Source organism: Tachypleus tridentatus, chromosome 8, assembly GCF_004210375.1.
Source record: "Tachypleus tridentatus isolate NWPU-2018 chromosome 8, ASM421037v1, whole genome shotgun sequence".
NCBI classification, from domain to species: domain Eukaryota; kingdom Metazoa; phylum Arthropoda; class Merostomata; order Xiphosura; family Limulidae; genus Tachypleus; species Tachypleus tridentatus.
In genome coordinates, this window is record NC_134832.1 from 78346743 (window position 1) to 78372790 (window position 26048).

General features: G+C 31.0%; 1 protein-coding gene across 1 annotated transcript; it reads left to right on the top strand.

The window, feature by feature from the left end:
- On the top strand, nucleotides 1-24875 carry LOC143222748 (calcineurin B homologous protein 1-like). The gene is made up of 6 exons (XM_076449685.1): nucleotides 1-589; nucleotides 12696-12768; nucleotides 14899-15092; nucleotides 18064-18167; nucleotides 19022-19136; nucleotides 19349-24875. Exons 1-6 carry the CDS (start codon nucleotides 523-525, stop codon nucleotides 19474-19476), a joined length of 681 nt encoding a protein of 226 aa, XP_076305800.1. The 5' UTR covers nucleotides 1-522; the 3' UTR covers nucleotides 19477-24875.
- The last annotated feature ends 1173 nt before the right edge of the window (nucleotides 24876-26048 follow it).

The following is a 26048-nucleotide window of genomic DNA, read 5'->3' on the forward strand; positions in this document are numbered from 1 at the left end:
TACTTCCCATATTTTGTCATGACTTTTTGAGTTGTGCTGTATACGCATGTTCAGTAGATCTGCAAGTAAAATATGCTTCGGTGATGAAACTTCGTAGAATAGAAGGTAACTACCTGTTGTGGAAACGCAAGTGTAGAGGATGAGAGGTGGAAGACTTTTGAAACGACGTTTTTTGCACTTGTGTCTTCACAACAGGCAGTTGCTGTCCATTCTACAAAGTGTCGTCATACTTCGGTTTTGTTTTCTTATTGCATTGCATGTGTTGCAAGAGTAAAGTGACGTAGAATTGGCGTTTTGTACGTAAGCTACATTATATGTTTGTCATTTGTACCATATATTAAATGTGTGCTGTTGTTTTTCAGTTTGTCGTGTTTTGCACGATTTTATATTTAATTTATTCAGAATTATTGCTTTAAAGTTAGCCATAAAAGCAGTTACGAAGAGATTACAAGAGTAACTAGCTACTTGAATAGGGTACAGTGGTACAGAATTTGGAAGCCACCTTTGGCAATTTCATCTTAAATGGGTAATAAATCGTCTTTGATGCTCCAATTAGGAGAAATAGAAGAAATCAAGAAAGAAACAGGATGTAAGTTTATTTGTACCATAATTAGTAAATGTATTTTAACACAAATATAGCCTATCCCTTTTATGCAAAATATGATTCTTAACTTGTTCAAAAGGAAGTAATATTGCTATTTATTTGTTAGTTTTCTTACAAAAATCTCTTTTGTACTTTGTAAAATAGATCAATGTGAAAAGTTTGTTGATGGGGAAGTTTTATTTGATGATAGTCATTGGATTCAAATTGAGTAGTATATGATAAATTTAGGAATTTTTTTATTTACTAGTTTAAATTGTAGTTATATCCAAAGGTGTAACAAGCTCACACTTAAAAACAAAACAAATATTCCCAAACATCTGGGTAAACTTAATTTTGAAATAACTAGAAATTAAAATGAAATTGTATGTTTTGATAACATTGTTAGTCTATACTGTGAAGTAAGAATAAGAAAGTCAAACTTTTCTTCTAAAACTGTTTAGGCAGCGATGGTTAACGCCATATTGTTTAGGTGGAAATCACGCTGTAGAAAATAATGGTTCATTGTTATTCATGCTAATGACATCACTAAGTAAACAAATGAAACATTTTTAGACTAATAGGTGAGCTAAGGATCTGATGAAACAGTAAGTCATGCCTTTTATAATTATAGCTTCTATTGACAAACTTGATTTATTGAGGAAGATGCTATTCTTGTGTATTAAATATATTTGAACCTAAATATTAGTTGATTTGAACATTCAAACCACATCAGAAAAAAACAGCATTACCGTTTACTTAAGTCATTCAATGGCAATAATCACGTTTACTGTTCAGCGACAGAAATTCAACTCATTAAGTTCATTTTAACATGTTTGAAATATTCGTGCATTATTTTAATGGTACCACAAAGTGACTAATGTTACGTCTTGGTTATCAAATTACACTGTGTTCATTAGTAGGATGTGAGTTCATTGGTCATTTTACTGTCAGCGTTGCATGAGGGGCAGTGATCATTGCACATAATGTTTGTTTGAAGTCAAAAACAAAGCAGTACAGTGTGCTTTGCCCACCATGGATATCATAACCCAGTTTCTAGCATTGTAAGTTCTCAGATATAACACTGTGGTACTGGGTGGGGAGCTGTGCATAATGATTAGCAGGATTTGAAGTCAGTGTAAATTGTGATAGTTATCTTCCTGACTAGTGAAAGTATTTGGCCACTTATTTCAAACCTTTTCTTTTTTCAGTTCTATACAGTTAGTATTTAATGTCTTATGCATAAAATTGTTTTCTTTATACATATGGAGATGACATGTAGCCACTAGTTTATTATCAACAAGCACCCTGCTGGTACAGCTGTAAGTCTATGGATTTACATCACTAAAATCATGGGTTCGATATTCCTCGGTGGACTGAGCAAATAGCCCAATATGGCTTTGTTGTAAGAAAAACACATTATCAACAAGATAAACGAAGGATAAAAGATGAAATGATCTTACTTATAACACACTAATAACGGATATGCACAGCTAATAATAATTTACTAGATGAATCACTTATAACATGTTGATGTGTATAATCCATCATAACAGGTTTCCACAACTGCATCGTAAGAATGTTTTGTTAAAACAATTCTAGTCTTTACATGTCCAGCCATGCTTTATCTGACAGTTGTGAATCTTAACATTGATCCAGCAGTGAGTTTGTGTTGCTAAAGGCATCACTCTATAGTCTATACTATCATGTACAAATCACATCCTCACAGAAATTCCACAATCCATCAAGTATACCAGAATGATGGTTCCCAAACTCTGTATGAACTGTCTGATTCCTTAAAAATCCATAGGCATTGCATCAATCAACTTGAATGTTTTGTCTTCATATATAATAGACTGAATATCTGTCTTGTCTGTTTTTTAATTTCGCACAAAGCTACTCGAGGGCTATAGTAAGTACATGTGTGGTGTGTGTGTGTGCAGTGATTGGTTACTAAGTGCAGTATACAAACAACAAGCATAATTTTACAAAGATATTTGTGCTTTGGAATGGTAAATTAGTCTATAATGAAAAACATATTTTTGTATATTTGTGAGGATGACCAGAATCTTGATAAAAAAAAAAAAAAAAAGTATAGGTTAGCTGCCCGTGATAAGGGTTTAAGAAAAATCAAGCTTCAATGTAAGTTATAATTTGTGGTTCATTTTCTGTTCATGTGTTTGTATGTGTGTTATGACCAGTAACAAATGTATTGAATTTTACATTGTATTAGTTTTGAGAAAAGATTTAAATTTTAATAATCTCTTATCTTGATGAGCATATAACACTTAATACAGTAGTGATAAAAAAAAGAAAGAAAAAAGGGGCAGTATAGGCACTTGTATATCTTGCTTATCAAACAATGCTTTAAAGGAACTAAAAAGTAATGGATGTTAGTTACAGCAAAATTAGTTTTAACAGGTTTATATATGTAAAAGGATGTATGTGGTAAATGATTTAATAAAAGGGTATCCCCATGTGGAAACAGGATCTAGGAGTGTTCCTCTCCATGTGAACTGATTTATAATTAGTGCAATGTGATTTTCACAGCATTATAAACATGATGTGATATGCACTAAACAGTTATATAAAAAAAATAAATTGAACATCTCTTCAGTTGCTGTGGTTATGTGTACTATTCATTAGTTGCAACTAATCTCTATCATGCAGGATAAAGAAAAAATGTCTAATTCACTTGTAGAACATTAAGGAATATACATGAAATTACCTGATGTACCTGTTCAAAGCACAGGGTGCAGGATGGGGAATCAGAGGTCATTTTCACGAAAATTTTAACATCAATTTTCCCTCTTCACTTTGATACTTCAGGAGGTTCATTTGTTTTTTAATTTTGCACAAATTTACTCGAGGGCTATCTGTGCTAGCCATCCTTAATTTAGCAGTGTAAGACTATAGGGAAGGCAGTTAGTCATCACCACTAGCAGCCAACTCTTGGACTACTATTTTTATCAATGAATAATGGATTGACTATACTATAATAAAATCCCCATGGTTTAGAGGACGAGCATGTTTGGTGTGACCGGAATTTGAATCTGCTACTCTCAAATTATGAGACAAACGCCCTAACCACCTGGCCATGCCAGGCCGAGGTTCTTTTGACCGTGTTAAGCTCTTTTGACTTCTTTGTGCTATCTGTCAATTTGTTTATTTTATTCTCTCTTTTTAATCCACATTTTCTCGCAGTTTTTTTTAACTATTCTTAATTCAATTTAGGTTTTTGGTTTATAATATATATCATGGATAGTGTTAGACATCTTTGATGCTGTAAACATGCTATCTTTTAATTTAAGCTATATCTCAACTTCCGGATTTAATTTATAACGGTATAGAAAGATTAATCATTAAAAAAAACTTAAAAACACAGTTTCCCTCTTTATGTGCGAGACCTCCACGTGAGAGACGAGCACTGTAGTTATTTAGCCATCTTAATATTCAGTGTCAATTTAAAACATCTCTTGGTATTCGTGTTTAGTCTGTTCTAAACATGATCACTTATTTAAAAAATAATCCTAAATGTCCTGGTATTTGAATAAAACATTGAGTAGCTATATGTTACAGTCATCTGATATGTATGTTATTGGTTGGTAATTCTAGTTTCCCCCATTATTTAGTTATTTAAAAAAAAAATAATCAAATACCATATGTTTGTAAGATAGCTAACTTCAACATTGTTTACATTAGTATCATGGGCTTTTTAACTTATGTAAGTTACAGAAGAAACACATTGACACTTCAACCTTAGCAATACCTTCTTTAGTATACTACAATATAACAGGATGTTTCTGGTATAGGCTGGCAAGAAAATAATTACAAATGGGCTATTTGAGTGAATTTTCTGTTTTCTTGTAAATCTAACATCTGTGCTTTTGTTCTGCTTTTTTATATATGCACAGCCTTAAGTGTCAATAGTAAAGGTTTCAAAGTATTATTTGAACTGAATCTCTATTGTTTAATTAACGTATTTTTTTGCTTGAATGTTCTATAAAAGTTTTTTATAATTCCTTGTCATACCACTGTAATAGTAAATGAGACTATGAGTTAAAGAAATTACTAAATTAATTATTGCTTTTCTATAGTACTGAGTTTCAAACAGTGTTAGAAAGATAAATTCCATGTTTATGTTTTTCACACATAAATAAACCATTAGACCCATCTTGTAACTTGGGAAAAAAAAACACAAGGAAAAAATAATTTGGGTGTATACCGTGCCTAGCAATCACATAATTGTGTGTTGTGTCATACTGATTACTTAACTGTGTAATGTGATTTACTGATTACACAAATATGTACCTTACCCTACTGATTAATCTAGTTTATAAGTCACATTTCATATTTTGCGATCACTTTTGAATATATTTTCACACCTTACTGATTAATCAAGTATGTACTGTGATGTAATTATGAGGGCTCATAACACAAAATCCTGGTTTTGTACCCTTACTGAACAATGTACAGATAGTTCATTGTGTAATTTGGAGTTTAATATGGACCAGAAACATTTTGACAGTACAACATTCTAGTTGTTACTGAATGTCATCCTCATTTTTTTTGTCCTACAATCTAGTGACAACAATTAATTATTTGTACAAGTGATTTTTTTCTTGTGTGTAAGGTTGATAACATTTAATACTTTTTAAAGAACATAAGAGCAACTATAATTTATAAGTGTAGTTCAGGTGATACATGGATATTAACAATGCAAACTTGTTAACATAGACAGATTTCACCTCAGTTTATATATATATATATATATATATATACATTTATCTGTTAAAGTATAGTATTTAGTGCAAAATTAAAAGAAGATAAAGGTAAAAAATAAAGTAAGAGCAAAGTAAAATATTCTGTTGTTGGTTTGGACCAAATGTTAGTTTTTACACATACCTTAAAAGTATCAATTATAAATGACATACTTTATTTCTTGTTTGCATGTATGTGAATATATGTATGTATTACTTTTGTGTATTTATGAATATTTTGTAATTTGTTTTTGTTTTTTGTCTCGCTGGTACTTTTGCTGTGACTGACATTAATGTCACTTTCATTTGACATTGGCTTCACATAGAAAAACATTAAATGTCTGTTAAAATAGAACTATTCATCCTATGCATTATACATTTAAATTTGATATTTGTGTGGCTCACCTCAGTTCCTTTACGAAGTTTTATTGAAATTGATTTAGACCAGCAACCTTGAGAACAAGTTGTAGCATCAAGACCACAGACAGGTTTGGTTTCTTTTGAATTTCATGCAAAGCTATATGAGGGATATTTGTGTAAGTTGTCCCTAATTTTATAGTGAAAGGCTAGAGGGAATGCAGTTAGTAATTACCACATACTACCAACTCTTCAGCTATTATTTCGTCAGTTAATAGTGGAATTGACTGTCACATAATGTACCCTTGGCTGAAAGGATGAGCATGTTTGATGGGGTAAGGATTTGAATCAGTGCCCCTAAAATTTTGAGTCAAGCACTCTAACCATCTGGGTATGCCAGGCTGACACCAGACAGAGAGATAGACATCTCTGCATTAGATACGTGTGTGTGTACAGTTAAAAAATATTACATCAGTAATATATTAATTTGTATTCTAAAGACAGGTGGTAAAGGTATTAAAACTTTAATTAAAACAACGTATAGAACAACATTTTGACCTTAGTTCATCTTCAGGTTAATAAAGAAAGAGTTTGCAACTGACTGTTAGCGGGCACAAGTCTTAAGGACGATAGTGTAAGTGGGTACTGAATTGTAGGGGGCGTTGCAGCTAGATGTTAGGTTATTAATCAGTATAAGCATAAAGGTGTTCTTTTACATTGTTTTAATTTTGGTTTGAGTTGTTGTATAAGTAGGGCTTCTTTGATCTTGTGTTTGTTTATATTTGCTTCCCTACTTATTATCTGGTTGTTTTCTATGGTTATGATGTGTTTATTCAACTTGCATTATTCAAAAATGTATGAAGGTATTTTTTTTCTTTGTTCTTTAAATCTGGTTTCCATTTTTCTACTTGTTTCTCCAACATAGAAGTCATGGCAGTTGTTGTATTATATTTTATAAATAATGCTGGTGTTGTATAAGTTTTCTCCAAATGTTGGTTATTTCTTTGTTGATATCAGGAACATATGGTATGCAGCAAGGTAAGGTTTTGTAGTTTGTTGTTTCTTAGTATTTATTATTGTTTATTGTTGGCTGTATTGTTGATCTAGGAGTGTGTGTATAATTTCTTCAATGGTTTTTGGAGGAACTTTGTTGATGCTGATAAAGTGTTCTTTTATTTTGTTGATTTTATCAGTTTTATCAGGTGAGCATAGTTTTGTGACTGTGCTTATTTGGTTTCTTAGTATGTTTAATTTTTGTTGTGTTTTTTGTGCTGATTCTCAGAGAATGTATAGTCCTGTATAGGTGATTATTGTGTAGATTTCAGTTTTGAGTTGTGTGTATTTGTTCTTGTGATCTTCAGATTAAGAAATGCTATTTGATTAGTTTTCTCTTTCCATGGGTGAGCTTAATTTTGGGGTGTATTGAGTTAATGTGGTTGCAAAAAACTAAACGTGTTCTCTGTAGATGTGAATCCAACATTTGTGTTGTCAACATATCTGTACCTCTACAGTGGTAGGTGTAAGGCCGAATTGATCTGTGTTTATGAAAATGTTGGCTGGAACTGATGACACAAGATTGCCCATACTTAAGCCATTTATTTGTAGGTAGTTTTGGTTATTGAACACAAAGTTAGTCTTAGTGGTAGTGAATTCTATAAGGGTTGCTAATTGGTTACTGGGGGTGTGTACCAATGGGTTGGAATCTTGGTTACAAAGTTCTAAAACTATCTTGCAGGCTTCTGTAGTTGGGACTTCTGTGAAGAGGGTAATTACATCCATTAAGGCTTTATGATTTACTTGATTAAGAACATATTTAAAGTTAAAAGAGTCTTTGAAAAAAGGAGCCAGTTGACGTTACATATATAGAAAATGCCCACACTATATATTTACAAATGTTGTAGTTAAATGATTCATTGGACGACATTTCAAAATTCTTTGAAAAAGTTGTTTAAGATACTGTTTTGAGGTGTTTTGGGGAAATAGAAGTTATCAGTTCTACCTGGAAAGTTAGGTTGTTGGTTGATGATGGAATTGTTGTTGAAGTTCTCTTCTTTCTAGTTGTTGTTTTCCATTGTTTCGTTGGTGTTTCCAGTTTATGTAGAATGGATCACTAGTCTTCCAGCTAAGTTTTCCAGATAACCTTTCATTTTGACAGATGAAATATGTCTAGGTGTTGCTACAAAGTTGAGCCCTTTGTTGAGCTGATGCATCTCATCAGTGTTTAATTGTCAGTCGGATCTGTTAATTATGAGGTTGGTTGATGGTTCATCATGTTGGCATCTTTTCTGTTGTTGGCACCTTAGTTTAAATAGTTTTCTTGTTGTGGCAGATATTCTTTTTCAAATAATTTTCATGCAAAACCATCAGCATAATTTCACAAAAAAACAACCTCACATGAAAAGATATTAATTCTATCAACAACCTAAAACAAGACAACATCAAAATTCTGAAAGCAGATAGAGACAATGCTATAGTTATAATGAGCACAAATGAATACATTAAAAAAATGAATAACATCTTATCAGATGCAAACAAATTTAAACTATTACACGCAAATCCAACAAAAACACAGGAAAAAAACAATTAAACAAAATACTAGTACAATTGTAAAAAACTAACACAATCTCAGAAAAACCTTATTCTTACCTACACAGGACCTACTCATGCACACCACAACTATATGGCATTCCCAAACCTCACAAACCCGATTGTCCTCTATGACCCATAATGTTTACCTATGAATCATTCAACTACAACCTTGGTAAATACAAAGCATAAGCATTTTCTAAATGTCATGTCTGCTGGCTTCTTTTTCAAAGATTCTTTTAATTTTAAATTTATTCTAAATCAACTAAACCATAAAAGCATTAATGGCAAGTTTTGATGTAATCTTCCTCTTCATAGAAGTCCCAACTACTGAAGCCTGCAAGGTTGCGTTAGAACTTTATATCCAGGGCTCCAACACATTAATACACACCCCCAGTAACCAATTAGCAACCCTTATAGAATTCATTACCACCAAAACTAACTACATGTTCAATGACCAAAACTACCTACAAATAAATGACTTAAGTATGGGCAATCCTGTGTTGCTAGTTCCAGCCAACATTTTCATGACACAGATTGAATCTCAAACAATCAGTTCAGCCTTACACCCACCACTATACTGGAACAGATATGTTAAGATACAATTGCTGGATTCATATCTACAAAATACACATTTACTTTCTTCAACCATGTTAATTAATTCCATACACCCCAACATTTAGTTCACCTGTGAACAGGAAAAACTAACCAAATAGCATTTCTTAACTTACAGTAGTTACTGGATTTGTTGTTTTTTCAAAGAAAGTGGACATTTTCTTCTTTCAGTAAAAACAACTAGACCTTAAACTGTATAGAACCATTTAAAGTAAGCATAGAGCACAAATGTCTATTGTTATGGCTAGATTTTGGACTAACCACTTGCAGTCAACTCTGTACTAAGTATTTGTGAGGATAGTGAAAATTATAGAAGTTTTTTTTTTTGTAAAAGCATGATTGTGTGAGACTGAACAGATCTAGATTGTGTACTACTTATTCCAATATGTCAGGGCCCAGCATGACCAGGTGGTTAGGATGCTTGACTTGTAATCTGAGGGTTGCAAGTTTTAATCCCTTGATGGCATTGTAATATTATAATCAATCCCACTATTTGTTGGTAAAAGAGTAGCCCAAGAGTTGGCAGTGGGTGGTGATGACTAGCTTCCTTCTCTTTTGCCTTGCACTGCTAAATTAGGGATGGCTAGTGCAGATAGCCCTTATGTTGCTTTGCATGAAATTGAAAACAAACAAACCCAAAATATCAGCAACTTGCAGATTTGCTGTATTTGCTATTAGAAATAAATAACAAACTGTAGTCGCGAGTGGGCAGCAGCAGGTGAAAGTCAGCCTGGATGGCCCTAATACTTAGTTCAAAGAGACCACCTTGGATTGGGAAACATATGACCACAAGTCAAATTGACCTAACTATGAGTGCTCACAATAGCAGATGTTTTACAAATATCAAAGAGATGGAAATATTTATGACAGCCAAAATGACTGTGATTAGGGTTGACCATTATATGGCTCTGGATTGCAGTACCATAATATTTAAATGACCATATTAAAGATTTAACATATTTATCAGAAGTTTCAAGTGAAATATAAATAGAAGCAAGCAGGAATTAAAAATGTAATACATTTTTATATTTACCACCAAATATTTTAATAATTTTATGTAATGTTCTTTTATTAAATACATTAAATATTAATTCTTGTATCAATATTTCACAATTAGTAATGAAATATTGTAATTTATTTCAAATTTTACATAATCTGAACAACTGTGACTTTATAATAGTTATTACTTGTATGGGTAGAAGATGCCATAATATTACCAAGAAAGGACACGTCATGTATTGGAAAAATTTTTTTTTTTTTAATCAAAGACATTAAAATGTTTATCTTGATTTATCACTTTAATTTCTACATCTAAGCAGTGTGCTTCTAATTCAAAAATTGAAGTATTTTCAATTAAATTCTACCAGATAAATTTAGTTAATAAAATTATTTATCTGAAGATTATTTATACCAATTAAGTTTTCAATATATCTATTAGTTAAGGCAAAAAGTTCTGAATTTATGATGTAAACTTATTTTCATAAAACTAAGAATAAAAAATTAGCTAGATAAGTAGAATACATAGCCCATTGGCACTCCTATTACTTATTTAAATACTTGATTATTGAAATATTATGTAGTTATTATAAATACAGAAACTTAATATATCTTATGATTTTAGAGATAAAATTTCTTTCTTCAAGTAATATGGAATGGTTGCAGTATTTTTTTATTAGTAAATTAATAATTGAAATTAAGTCTTTCAAAAGAATTGTCATATGTGAAGTAATAAAATCAAATGTTTGAATAGTTTTAGCTTGTTCACCATTATTTAATTATTCTCAAATAGGTTATTTTTTATCATCCATAAAATGCTTATTTTTATTACTACTTATACTTTTAATTATAACAAATAAAATATTAATTAATTTATTTAATAAAATAGTTTATTATTTTATAATTGTTTTCACTTAATTGGAAATAAATCTAACTTTTATTGAAGATTTAGGAATATAATATGAGAAGGGTAGATATGAAAAAATAGGGTTTGATTTAGAATAAGGCCTGGCATGGCTAAGCGCGTGAGGAGTAGCATCCTCCTTACAAACATCTAGAACTTTAATATCATCAACTAATCTATTTATCATTTTCTCATCTATGTAAATCTGTCTGGTAAGTCAAAAAGAGAACAGGTCCCAACAATGAGCCTGGAAGAAGTTCACTAGTGATATTAAAACAGTTTGATTGAACTCCATTTGTAACAACCTCTTGTTTTCTTCTATCCAGACAATCTTCTTTTCAATGAGCCATTCTCTTCTCCATACATGCATAGATAACATTTTTAAAAAACAATTTTTGAGGTATCTTTTCAGATGCTTTTTGGAAACCAAATAAATTGCATTCATACTCTTACCTTCATCTACATAAACAGTAGTCTCTTCAAAAAAATGTCAAAAGATTTGTAAGGCAAGATTTTCCTCTGGTGAAATCATGCTAACTATCCAACAAAATTATAAATTTTATTATATTACTTTGCAAAGCATTTTTACCAGACTTTTAAAAACTTTCCCACAACTGATATAGGACAAACAGGCACATAACCACTGGAACAGTTTTTGGTACCTACTTTAAAAAGAGTTTTTGTTTGTTTTTTGTTTTAATTTTGCACAAATCTACATGAGGGCTTATCTGCACTAGTCATCTCTAATTTAACAGTGAAAGACAAGAGGGAAGGCAGTTAGTAATTGTTACCCAGTGCCAACTTTTCAGCTAATCTCTTATCAATGAATAGTGGGATTGATCATCATGTTATAACACCCCCATGGCTGAAAGGGTGAACATATTTGGTGAGACAAGGATTTGAACCCATGACCCTCAAATTGCAAGTCAAGCACCCTAACCACCTGGCAATGGCAAGCATTGAAAAGAGGAGTAAAATAAGCTAAATTTGTCTTGGAACCTGCCTACTATCTAAGGACTTAAAAAAAAAAAAAAAAAGCAAATGGTTCACATATTCTATCTTAAACCTCTTTCAAAACCTTTGGGAAATATTATCTGTTGAGGGTGCTTTATTATCAAAATGATCACCTAAATCCATCTAGCCAACCTGCTCTACCTTACATATTAAACTAATTCTAGTATGTGGCCCTAGCAACCTACTTGTAATTTAATTCCCACATTTACATTTTAGTAGTTTTTCTGACAGAATTAAGTTATTGTGGCTCTATTCTTTGAATGCTTTGTACATAATAATCAGCTCCTCATATCTACCCTTCATTAGCTATGAAGACTATACTTTACCTAGCATTCTTTACTGTAGCATTTGTTCTGTCATTTATATCCTCCAGACCCTACTTGTGGATAGCATATTCTAGCTCTTTCTCCTTATTTATTTGAAAGATGCTAAGAGTATATTATATTACAAGATTATATCTGTTTGTGAATTGTTTTTGTAAGTTTTTTTATAAGTTATATTGTTACATTCAGGATAGCATATAAAGTATTAAATTTAGATAATGTATAATGATGTCAATGTTAAAAACAAAATTGGTGTAATAATTTTGAATCAGTATATTTTAGGTATTTAATTATATTGTATTCAGTAATATATAAAAGCTATCTAGGTCATTACATTTCATATCCAAATTTAGTGAATAGACCAAAAGCTTTGATCTTTAAATGTTGTGTATGAAGCAGGACAGTTTCTTGTAATCTCAAGGAGTAATATTTATTAATCCCATTGTACCAGCCAATAATTATGTTTTCACAATACTTTGAAAGATAGTCTATGTGTTATGAAGAACAAAATGTCTGAGTATTGACATGGAATTCCCAGATTTTTTTTTTTTTTTCAACAGTAACAAAGAGTCAGATTACCAAACTTCATAGTCGTTTCACAACTCTAGATAAAGGAAAAACTGGAAACTTAAGGTAAATCATTTACTATGGTTGACAGTTAACTGGTAGTTTAAATTTTCTATTTATTATATTTTTATTAAATTCTCTTAGAGATTACTACATGGTGAGTGTAAATTATAAAACTAATTTTTATAATCACTTTATACTTTAACCACATTTTTTAAAAGCAAAAATGCAGTTAACAAAAAAGTAATATAATTGCTAATAGTACATTTTATTTTCATAGATGTAGTACTTTGGCACATCTTTTGGTTTGATAATTAAATTAAAGTGAAATTGCTGGAAGAATGGATGTTTTATGGTCAATGCCATCACTTGAACTATATGTTTCATACAAATGTTTGACAACATCTGCATAACTGTTAGTGAGACCTGGCAAATACTAGTTTTGGTAATGAAATATGCTTACTAAACATCTTTTAACATTCAGTTGATGATTTAACATCTTCAATACAAATGATTATTTTGAAAATTTTAGTATGATATAAATACCTTAAATTATTATACAGCTAACAAATATTGAATGGTATATTCAACTTCTTTTTCAGTGCTAGATGCTACAATACATAAGAGATTGAAATGTATAATTATATGGGTAAACATTTTCAAATATTTGCATATAACAACTGAAAGATTTTCAAGTAATATTTTGGCAGGCCATTTTATATGTTATAAGATAATTTATGAGAATCTCTCATTGTGGTTTTACAAACTTGTTATGTACATGATAAAATTGTATGTTGTACATCGATAAGTCCAATGGTATTATTATGTGAAGTATGAAATAATGACGGGGGAGTGTATTTTTAGCAAATACTTAATAACTGTAATGATCATATTATACAAGTTACAAGCTTTTGTCTTTTGATATGCTGTCAGGGTATGTCATTCTCATCTCACATGCATTTGTTTCAACTGCAGTTATATTTTTTTTTAAAAAAAGAATAGTCATAAAAATTATTTTGGCCACTCTTTTAAGATATGAGCAAATTAACATGTTTTTGTACATAATTTCAGTTTCCTTGAGCATTATGATCACATTAAAACAGTCTGTTTCTTTACACTAGCATACCTGTACTCAGCTTTTGGATCTAAGGCCTACAACATGACTCAAAAGAGGTGCCAATGTATTGATTACATTCCTCCATTATCTTCAAATACATTTATTGCCACCTCAAAAGAATTATATATATATATATATAGATACATACAAAACTCATTAGGACACTAACTTATGGTACAATTCCATGTGTGTCAAGGTTGGTAATGTTGGCTTGTTAAGACACTTTTTTTATGTACACTTCTTCAGGAATTCAGGGGGAGCCAAAAACACAACATGTGATGCAACTTTCAAATTAGTAACCCTACAAACCCACTCTTAAACCTCCGTCATGCCTGGATGTCTTTCTTGGCTCACGTTAGCTACCCTTTGTGCACCAAATAAAAAAACAGTAGAGTGACTATATCATATAGATAAGGAAATTTGGTAAGCCATACTGAATCCACCTACCAAATATGGTCACTTCCAGTTCCAAAACTGTGGGAGAAAATTGCAAATGAGGAATTTCAGAAGCACCAACTATTAGTTAGTATACTACTCTGATTAGAATGCAGTTGACTCTAAATCAAAAACATGTAATCTTTATAATGTTTCTAGGTTAATAGAACAAAAAATTAAAACTGTTATGTCTGAAAAAGTACCTTGCCTCAACCTGAACTGCTGGGTTACAATGTTATTCATAAAATGAGTGTGTAATAATATAATTGGCATTGTTGATTACATACATCATCTCAGCATAGTTGATTTCTTAAACATATGAAGTTGTCTATTAAATGTTTAAATGATAATGGAGAGAAATGAAAGAATAAAAAGACATGTTTTAGTGAGGTTCAAAGTCTTTACAACACTAATAAAAAATTATATACTGGATAAATTGTATGTTATTCAACCCTTCTATCCATTACAATTAATGTTGTACTTTACAGCTAAAGTTTACAATGAAATAATGTGAAATGTATTAACAGAGAGTAAGATTTTTTTTTGCAGTTATAGGGTTTAATGTTTTAAGTTTACCTTTATTTATAATCCCCTCATTTTGCAATTTGCAAGAAAGAAATATTTACTGCTACATTTTATTTTAGCCGAGAAGATTTTAAGCGGCTCCCAGAGTTGTCTATAAATCCATTAGGAGACCTTATAGTGCAAGCCTTCTTCAGTGAGGCTTTGGATGGCATGATTGATTTTCGGCAGTTTATAAGAGTACTTTCAAAGTTCCAAAGAAACAAGGAAAATGAAGAATATAATAAATTAAAAAAACGTGAAGAGAAACTGAAGTGTGAGACTGATTTTTGTATTTAGAACAGATTATTCTGAAATTCTATTTTACATTGTTGAACAAGTACACTTTTTATGCATGGTTTTGGATATTGTCTACATATATGGTTTAGAAATACATTTTGTTTATTCATATAGTTTATATATGTAGTTTGGGATTACCTTTTGTCTTTTTTATATTGTTTATATATACAGTTTAGAAATGCATTTTCACTTACTATTATTGTTTATTTGTATATGTGTAGCATAGAAATGCCTTTTGGCTTATTAATATTGTGATTTAGGAGAAATTGATTCAGTAGTTATTAATTACTTTTTAATCACTGTCATTTGACACTAATCACTAACTATTTTCTTGCATACATATATAAAACATCAAATGACTGGCCAGTGCCACTATTGTCAATGGCACTGTGCATTGTTAGAGGTAAATTGTGAGAAAAAATATATTTAAAAAGCTGCCATCACTGACAAGTATACAAGTTGTTCAAAAGTAAGAGTTGTGCATTTGTGACTTGAATGTCATAAAGGCCATATACCAACAGATCAGTCTCTTCCAAAAGAAAATGATGAGCTATGAAACTGTAGCCAATGCCAATCCTCTTTGATTTTTACAGAAGCTAGATGGCTAAATGGTAACAGTAGTTGTTATCTGGAATAGTTTGTTATTATAGAACTTGCCCCAAATTGTCAACTGGCTTGAAGCCTTCTCTTGATAATAGGCTAAAAGTTACAAAAGGGAGAGGCAGAACTGTGGCAATGCCAGAGCAGGTGAATTAGCATCAGTATCAGCAAGCTTGTTCCCACAAGTACCAATATGATTGAAAATCCAGAAAAAAAATGAATAAGAATGGATAATTAAGAGAAATGGGTCAATTTTTTATGAATACCAAGAAGAACCATGTGAGAACTCACATGAAGCAATACCAGTTACTAAAAAATCATGACAAGATATCTTAGAGTGTCTGGTCTGATGGCATTAGAAACATTTGAGAGAATTAGGAATACAGGACCTTATCTTACAGTTTATATAAGGTACATTGACTATGGCAGGTGAATGTGGTGATGTAAACATCAAAATAAGAATATTGGTTGGCTGCATTATTCCATCTTTTTAAGCAAAGATATGCCAGATAAGCAAAACACCTTGGCTGTAAAAATTGGTTAGAATCCCCAACCCAAAGGAAATTTATCTTAATAGTCACTCCTTTGAGGAGTTAAAAGTAGCATGGGAAAAAAAGACTTCAGTAAGTACATCCCTGATGAACTTTGATCTCAAAAGGAGTTCATTATCTTGTGGTTGAGATGTTTCAACCATGAATGTGTCCAGATCATGAATGACTTCAAAGAGCCAATCCCTCTAATCCATTCTGAATGCAAAAGGGAGACACATATTATAGAAATTTTCTAAGACAATGAATGAAGAACCAAAAATTAAAGCACAGGAATGGTTGGAGGTTATGATTGTTGAACAGTCTTCCCTGTGTGGTCATTTTCCAATTATAGTTTTTATTTTGAGTATCACTTTTTAAGTTATTCATGAGAAAAAGAAAAGGATCAGTACTTACTGACCCCACCCACCATGGAGTTCTACAAGAGGACATAATACATTGTCAAACTAGAACAGTGTAGCCAAGCCAGGATTTCAAGGGCACTATATTTAAACACCAGTGCCAGACATAAAATGACAGTACCAATTAAAGACATCCAATTCTGACACTAGTTTACTCTACCTGACACCACTCATACACTTGTATGCTCTCCTCAGTTTCTTGGGTCACTCACTGAAAATGGCAAATGCATGAGTGGATACTTGGGTTCTAGAAAAGGTAAACTGTAGAACCATAACCTTTCCTGGGAGGTCCCCTCAGCACATAAATAACCCATTTTTACCATCTGTATTTTTGTTAATAATCTGCTGCCATCTTCAGGAATATCCAAAGAATGACTGTTTCTCTGGTGGTAGTTGCCTTCATCTGATTTTGGATCATCTTCATAGAGAGACTAGTGTACTTTCCAGTCATTCTTCCTTTAAGACTTCAATTATCAAGCTGGTTTAAATGTTTTCAACAGAGGGTATCCAGATTTTTGTATGCTAGGTGTTTAGATGGATGTTGAAAGATTCTATTAATTTTCTTTTTCATATTTATTGTTCATGTCCTATTTATTATTTTAGTATTTTTATAAGTTATTGGACAGTATTTTAGTATTTCATAATGGGTTATTGCAGATAGATTAGAATTCCTGAGTCTTTAATGTCATTTTATGCTTCTGATATTTAACTTTTGTTTGTTTTTTGTTCCTCCATTGTATTGGAGTCCACACTTACATTAACAGACATATGAAATTGTGATACTAATCTATTTGTAATATTCCATCACCATAAATAGAAAGATGAAAGAAGCTTTTAATATCTACCAAACTAAGAATACATTTAGTTAACCAAGCATTGAAATAAGGAAAATCTTGATATTCCTCCTTAACACATTCAAATGAGTTAGTTTATGCAGTCCTAATAGAGAAATACTCCAGATGAATGAATGGCTAACCAGTGTCTCTCTATGAAGAAAATTCAGAATCAAATCCTGACTGCTACAGCCAGTAGAACAGCACTTTTCAGGATAAGCCTGAAGATGGCAGCAGGTTAACAGATGAAGCACAGGATAAAAATTAGATAGTAATTAGAATATAGTAATAACAAAAAAAACAGTAATTAATTATTTGTTTAGATTTAGGTGATCACATAGGTTACTAAGACCATAACGATGATTACAATTTAACCTTCATAACCATATTTCATTTGTATATTTAATAGAGACTCAGTAACCTTGATGATTAAAATAATTTCATTGCAAATATTGTTGAGAAATTTTGTTTTGTGATTCATGATTTGCTAATATAGAATATTTTGTACCTAGATGAATGGATACGAATATAACTTAACTTACTCTATGTGTTCTTGGTGCCTTCAGTTGCTTTCAGAATGTATGACACTGACGATGACAAAAAGATATCTCGAAATGAACTTCTGGTTGTGCTACATATGTTGGTGGGAACCAGTACATCTGAAGAGCAGGTTGGTAATTACCAATAATTGACATGGGTGTATTATAGATGAGATATGTTGTTGATGATAGATTTATTGTTTTAGAAGGGAAATATACATTTCTGATGATGGTAGTTATACTGGTGTACAAGGGATAGGTGGATATTTGTTGATGGTTTGAGCATTCGTAGTTATAAAAGGAACATGTCAGTATCAGCTTTTAGTATATATGAGAGATATATTTATATAGAAAAGGCAAATACATATTGTTAGAAAGGAAACATGTATAGCTTGGAAAGAAACAGTATGTATTTTTTTACTATGTGTATATTTTAAAGAAAGATAGATATCTAATGATAAATAATATTGTAGAAGAAGGGATGTGTGGCTCATAATATGACTGTTTATTATGGACATGTATCTGCTAATAGTAATTATAACACCATGTAGGTATTTTTATATGCAATTTTTTTATATGCTATATGCACTTAGTAATAGCAGAAGGGGTAACTGCTGAAAGTGGGCACATTAATAAGGAATAATAAGTATTTTACTGATAGGTAAGTTGTTTATTGTAGGTAAGATATGTTGGTAAGAGCTGCTGGTAAATTATACTTTTATTCTTTTTATTATATTTTCATAAAGCATTAGTTTGTATTTTAATATTTTTACAAGTGCTGATTAATGGTTGAGGGTATGTTATTAACTGAAACAAATTGATATTTTCATGATCTCAGAAGAGAAGTATTGGCAGATAATCACAAGTGTATAAATTAAAACATTTTAAAACTATACCTGTAAGTTGTACAGAATACTTGGTACACAGGAAGGGAATTTTATTTTTATAAGTATTAAAAAGTTAAACTTTTTATACTTATTTTCAGCTTGCAAGTGTTGCTGACAGAACAATTATTGAGGCAGATATGGATGGAGACGGAATGATCTCATTTGAAGAATTCTGTGCATCATTAGAAAGGACAGATGTGGAGGAAAAAATGAGTATTCGCTTTCCTTACTGAAGATTTTGTAATTTAACATACAAAAAAACACTAAATTAAAAATACAATGCACATACAAAATAATAATGGAGTTAAAATCTTCTAAAAATGTATGTAACCAAATATGTTATTCAAGAAGTAAGCGATTATTTTATAAGCAATCAATGAAACTATTTTGGTTCACAATACGTTATTTTGTTTATTTGTATTTAGAACAAAGCCTCAATGGGCTATCTGCTGTGTCCACTGCAGGGAACGAAATCACAAATTTTAGCACTGTAAACCTATTAATTTCTGGTTGTTCAATCAGGAAGATGTTTATTCTTAAAAGTGAAAGGTAATTAAAATGAAATAATCTTAAGTTTTTAATATTTTGTATGTCCAGAGCAGTGAAATATGTCTAACATGTATAATTTGCTCAAAGAAACTTGTATTTTGTAATGAATTTAATGATATTATGTAAAGCTTCTCAGTAACTTTTCATTAATATTAAAATTCAGTATATTCAACCGACAGTTTTTGTACATGGATTTAATTGATTCAGTTGATGACTCTTAACATTTTTAAAATACTCAATGTATTGTATAATGTTAAAACAAAGTTAAAAGCAATATAAAACTAAAAAACTTGTTTTTAGTAGAACGTGCTCTACCATCTACAGGAGACAAGAAAAACTGCAGGAAATATTGTTTATATACTCAAATAAAAGTAGTGTTTCAAGTATAAGTTACAGGCCATTAACCTTTTTTACATTTAGAGATATATGATATTGTAAATTTAACAAAACTATTTGTAACCAATAGCTATTTTATGGTGGGTTATCAAAATTATAAACAAATTATAGGTTTGTTGATGAATCACATTCAGAACCTCTGTCAGCAGAAATTTTCATATTTGATGATGAAACTCTGGTGACAGAAATATTTGTGATAAAAACGAAAATGGGATAAGATATTTGTATGACACATTTCTGGTGTGGTGGAATGGCAATGGTACATTAATTCTAATTAGTTCTATCAGCCCCAGAATGCAAATTTCTTCAGAATTGAAGAAATGTTTTTTTTTTGTTTTTTTTATGTTTCTGTGAAAAGAGAGGGTGGCTTCTTGTCTACTTTGGTGTACAGGAAGCTATTCTCACTTGTCATGCCACCACCTGCAAGATTGTGTTTACCTATTATCAGAAATTGTGTTACTGTTTTCATCTTCTTTTTTTTTTTCCTTTAGGGTCATTAATATCTTTTCATGTAATGAAGATTTAATGCTAGAATTGAATTATTTAAAATATATAGCATTTGATAGAGTTTATGAGCCTGATGTTATAGATAGGATCCATAAAAACATTGTAATAAATTAAAAATTTGTCAACATATCAAATTACAGAGAGTAAGTAAGGGAAAAAGGAATCAGATTGTTTGCCATATGTTTCACCATTGTCAATATAAGTAATATGTTTATGAAAAATATGATTTGTCAAATAACCTTAGTTAAAATTAATTTACTTCAGTAATTATGTTAAAACTAAAGAAAAGGAATAATGTGGAATATATACAACTTCTTGTAGTTATGATTTGGATTATATTCAACAGACATGAAGAAATTTGAGGTTTCAAATTAAAGAAATAAAAATATTCTTGATGGATTAAAAACTAGTGATTCCACTTAGGTGGAACTTATAGTAAACTCTTCATGTATCATTGAGTCAGACAGTGTACAAATATTTAATGAAGTAAAGAAAAATGTAATTAAACATAAGACAGTGATTACAAATTACTAAAAACAAAATGATTTTGAATAGATATGTAGGTTGTTATACCACAGAAGTGGAAATCAATTTTGTAAATTGTGCCACTGTATAAATTTGCAAATTGTACATATATATTCAATTGAATTTATAAATAACATTTCCTAGATATTTTCTTATGTCCTGAAAATTGTGGAGCATGTTCAGGTGAAATGTGGAGTTTTAAATTTTATTTTGCTTTTAACTTTATACAGAAATTACTGTGCATTTTAAAAACATTGGAATCATCATTTGATTTTATTAAATATTAAAATTAGTTGATATTGTACATTGTTATAACTGAATACATCTGTAGAGTAATACTAAATTTGATTGCTCTTGTGCATTTTTGTAACCTTACACAAAGAACATCATGCTTTATGTATATTTAATGCACAAGTTTTAGTACAAAGACTGTAATGTATTATTTGAAAAATACTGTTACTCATTTATCCAGTTTTACCAAACTTCTATGTGAAGATATTTTTAGATGTTTAAGTGTTGTAACTTTTCTATTGAGCCTAATCTCTTTCAGTAATTGCAAACTTAGAGTGAAATACTTATAGCAGATGGAGTTATATTTTTAAGAAAATTTTGGTTTGTCTGTACGATGGGTAATTTCATTATTAATTCTGCTGTTTAATAGTGACCAGCAAGCAGTTTTTATATTTTGACACCAGTATTATGCATTAAAAATTTTACTTTCTTATTTTTTAAAGAAGTATTGACTGTGGTAACTTACACCTTCAAACAACAAACAAGAATCATTTATTAAAACTATATTTTGTTTTTCTGTTCCTCATTGGCTGTGTATCTGCATTGTTGGTCTTCCAGTGATATATTTGCTTGGGATTCTGTCCTGCAGTTTCTCACTTGTCCAGGTTTGTTGCCTGGTTATTTGTTCAAAGTTTGTCTGCTGTTTCTAGTTACCGTGCTTCCAAACTGGGATCTCAGTGTTATTCTTCATGTCTTTGCCCATTCTCCTTTAAACCTGTTGCTACATGCTTTTTGTACTACCTTTCCCTTAAGAACTCTTTCCTTCCCCTTCTTGCTAGATATCATCATTGTTCTAATATTTAATGTTTCCTCACCCTTTACCATTCTTTTTATGTTCCCATTTATCCAGTCATTCCTTCCTTCCAAAGACATCTGCTACTCAGAGAGTTGTTTTGCCTTCTCCTCTTTTTTCTTCCTTTCAATATTTACTCGCATTCCAGTCCTAGTCATCTTCTTTATTTTGTTTATTCCTTTTGTTATTATATATCATGAACTGAATCTTTTTGGGGTTTCTATTTTTGCCCTCCATACAATGGAAAAAAATTCTGTTTTCTGTGATCTTTCTTCTGTTGCTCTTACTGGCAAGGTTCTGCAGCTCATCTATCTAGCTTATTTTGATTTGTTAATGAATGATCATCAGCTATGTACCAGATACATTATATTACTTTGTTCTTAGCTGTTCAGATCCTTATATATATGTACATATATCCTGAGGACCATCACTCATAGACTTCATAAGTAAAGTAGATGGGGATTTTTGCCCATCCCAACTGACCCATGTTTCTTACAATACAGATGTTTTTGCTTTTGAAAACAGGGAAATGCAGACACCCATTGCACTGTTTCAGGTGGGTCATTCCTCTGGATCTCCCAATGCATATTGATTCTACAAAATTATGAGAGATGCTTCCATGCTGTTTTGTCCTTGGACAACACTCCCCCTGGATGATTTTTTGCTGGGGTGGAACTGCGCTAGGCTTATTCATATACAGTCTTCTCGCCCTAACTACCCTACGTGTTTTATCTTCTTTAATGGGTGGAGAGCATCTTTCTTTCAGAAGTAGTGCTATACCCCACTAGTGTTCCTCGTATTTTAATAGTGGCATACCTGCTTTTCTTTCATAGCAGTCACTCTCCACTTTATTATTTGTTTTTGCACCTTCAACAGCCTTCCACATTTCCTATGGGGGAGTGATATAGTACTGTTTAAGAAATTAACATTTTTCTAACACTGCAAATGTTTTTCTGATAGGTGCTCACCTCCTCTCATCCACTTTCCACACTTTTTTCCCTGCTGAATTCCTGGTTTTGTATATTTGGGTTTGTATATGTCAATTCTTAAAAGTGAAGATTGTGGAATAATTATAAAAAATATTAAAAAGAATTATAAAAATATAAGGGTATGAAAGGTTGATATGCTGTTCATAAGATTTACCAATGACTAGAGGGCAAATGAAGGTTAAAATATGTATGAGCTTGAGGAATATATACTTACCAGAAATACATTTTCAGTATTGGAAAATGTTAACTTTTAGCTTATAATTTAATTTAATATCTTATAGTAATATCTTACTATTCATAACTTCTATAGTTGTGGAGAAGAAATTATTTTTAACCAGTGAGATGAGAACTGAGATTTGGAACTTACAGTAAGTCAATTAGAGTTGCTTCCTGGTAAATAGGGTTGGGTGCTTGAATCTTGTAACAATAGTTTTTCTCTCTTTCTTTTATATATACATATAGAAAAAAATCTGTATTTGTCTATGAGCTGCATGACTAGTACTAGTGAGGACTACACTAATAAGTGTAGCATTGATTTTAACTAAAATAATACTGCTGTGCTTTGAGGCATGCTCTCATCTACATATTTCGTGACTACTAATCTGCTTCTCTCATGATCAAATTAACTTTTCAAGTTTACACTTCCATATCCTAAACTCTGAATGGATTGTTCCAGAAGACTGACATTTTTACTTTGAAATCATTTATGGGTTTAACGTGCTTCATCTTATGGAGCATTATCCCTCAGAAAAGTTTGTTTATGATTACCTGTTAATCATAATCCTTGAGTATGGTGTATATATAGTTTATTTATTTCAAACTCAATCAAGGAGAACACATTACCTGTAATGATTCGTTTTCACTTGAAGCCTCACTGAAACATTAAAGCCATTGAGTGTATATTGCAGGTATAATTTTTGAAACTTTAATTTTTAACTCCTGATATGTGAATGTTTTTCAGCATTATGAAAGATTTTTGATGTTACCAATACTGTTGAATGGTTTATGCACAATAAATGTCTGTGTAACATTGCAACCATTACAAGCATAGATTGTTTATATTTCTAGCAGTCCGTAATCCATCTCTTCTCATAACTTCATGTATCTCATGATGATGTGTATCGTGTATCCTTTGATGCTACTATTCTACATACCTAAAACATCTCTAAACTTATGCTCTCTAAATCTTGTAAAATATAGAGTTGACATTGTCGCATGTTGAAAAAAATTGATAACGGATTTCCTGATTTAAGTATGTGATATTTAAATGTTTTATTTGCATTTACTTCTGCATTGTTATAATGATACCATTATTATTCAACATGACTACATTTACAATAGTTTGTATTTTATTCCATTGATTAGCCTTTTTTCTCATTTGTGTCAAATGCTTATGATATTAAGTTATAGCTTGCATTTTATATTTTTTTCTAATGAATGTACTCTTATGTTAATTATAATGGAGACATAAAAGGTTTTAAACTGTTTTTTGTATTATACTTTACATTTTTGTTTGCTAGAGGAAGTTAATCATGATGGTGATGCAGTATATCTGGAAAGTTCATGAATACAAAATTTTTTGCAGAATGTAGAAAAATGATACCATATAAATATACTAATTGAATTAGTTATTTAATCATAAATGAATGAATAATTATTGAGTTAAAGTGCTCAGTGAGTTATTCAGTTCAGTGTTAGTAGTGGGAGTAATTGCATCTGTCTACTAGAAAGGAAGTTTTATATAACTTTTTTTTGTGTGTGTAAGTTTGGCATACGTGATATTAATAGCACAATTTGTGTTTAAAAAAAAGTTTGTGAACTCAGGTTACAAGTTATGTAAAAGTGGATGCATCCTGTAGCAAAATTGTTATTAAAGGTATAAATTCATTTATTATCATTAAACATAATGGACTTGGCATTATTTTGTCTAAATAATTCAAAAGAACCCACCCAGCCATAGAATATATTTCACCAAGTGGGTCAGAAGTGGGGTTAGTTTAGTGAAAGTAAAATAGAGCTAAGCCACAATAAGTTGTTTACTGTGTCTACTACAATGAATGAAAAATATTGCATGGTAAGCCCATAAAGTTAGTGCTGACCATTGGGTGTCCCCCCAACAGAACTTTGACTAAATTTCAAGATGACTGACTACATAAAATATGTCGCAAACAAATAAAGTTTCAGAATTCAGCTAGTCAATTCAACATCATCACTCAATCAAGAAATCAGTGATCTCTGATGAACAGATACCATAGCTGGCATATAAGGTTTAGTTTGAAATAATTTCTAGATTGAACAAATGGAATAATGAAAAATAAACTATTAATATTGGCAGGCATTTAAATGGACCAGCTTTAATGATATTAAAAAATCTTTAAGTTGAGAGCTATAACAACTTGTATTGCTAGGTGCCTAATCCAATGGGTTCAGAATAACACACTACAAGAAAATATTGAAAGCAAACTTATGGACCAGGTTATGGAGGGAAAAAGAGGCTTTAGCTAAACTTGTGTGAGTTTTGAAAAGGCTTGCCTGGGAGCACAACATGAAATAACAGATTCATTGATATGTAACTAATTTATAGATGCCATAACATAAGAAGATATGAGAATTAGGCTGAAGCAAAGTAAGTGGACATCTTTAAAGGAATCTCTTCAGTTTGTAATGTGAATCAAATCCATTAAGTTCATAGATAAATTAATAAAGGCCCTATTTAGAAGTTAATGGATCATCAGATTCTGTACTATTGAAACATTAACCCTTTTGATGATAGTCTAAAGGAACTAAAAGGATTAGTTTGATAATTAATATCACAGAATGAAACAAATGAACCATAAGAAAATGGGTGTTTCTGGTGTAACTTGAAAGGGCATATTGTGTTGAGTTGTAGATTAAATTATGTATAGAATAAAAACATTCAGAAGATTGAGGAAAAAGGAACTTGATAATTGTGGAAAACATGACTATTACAAGTGAAACTATAGGAGAATACTTAGAGTACGAGTCTTAGTGCTCAACAGATAGGAGTAACAACAAAAACTAACCAGGCTTTAAAAAGTAAGAGTTAACTGGATT

Bases quoted from the DNA above. Each gene is read 5' to 3' on its own strand.
- LOC143222748 (XM_076449685.1), top strand. From the start codon at position 523: ATGGGTAATAAATCGTCTTTGATGCTCCAATTAGGAGAAATAGAAGAA. The intron at 590-12,695 runs GTAAGTTTATTT...TTTTTTCAACAG, and splicing joins AATCAAGAAAGAAACAGGAT to TAACAAAGAGTCAGATTACC. The intron at 12,769-14,898 runs GTAAATCATTTA...ATTTTATTTTAG, and splicing joins GGAAAAACTGGAAACTTAAG to CCGAGAAGATTTTAAGCGGC.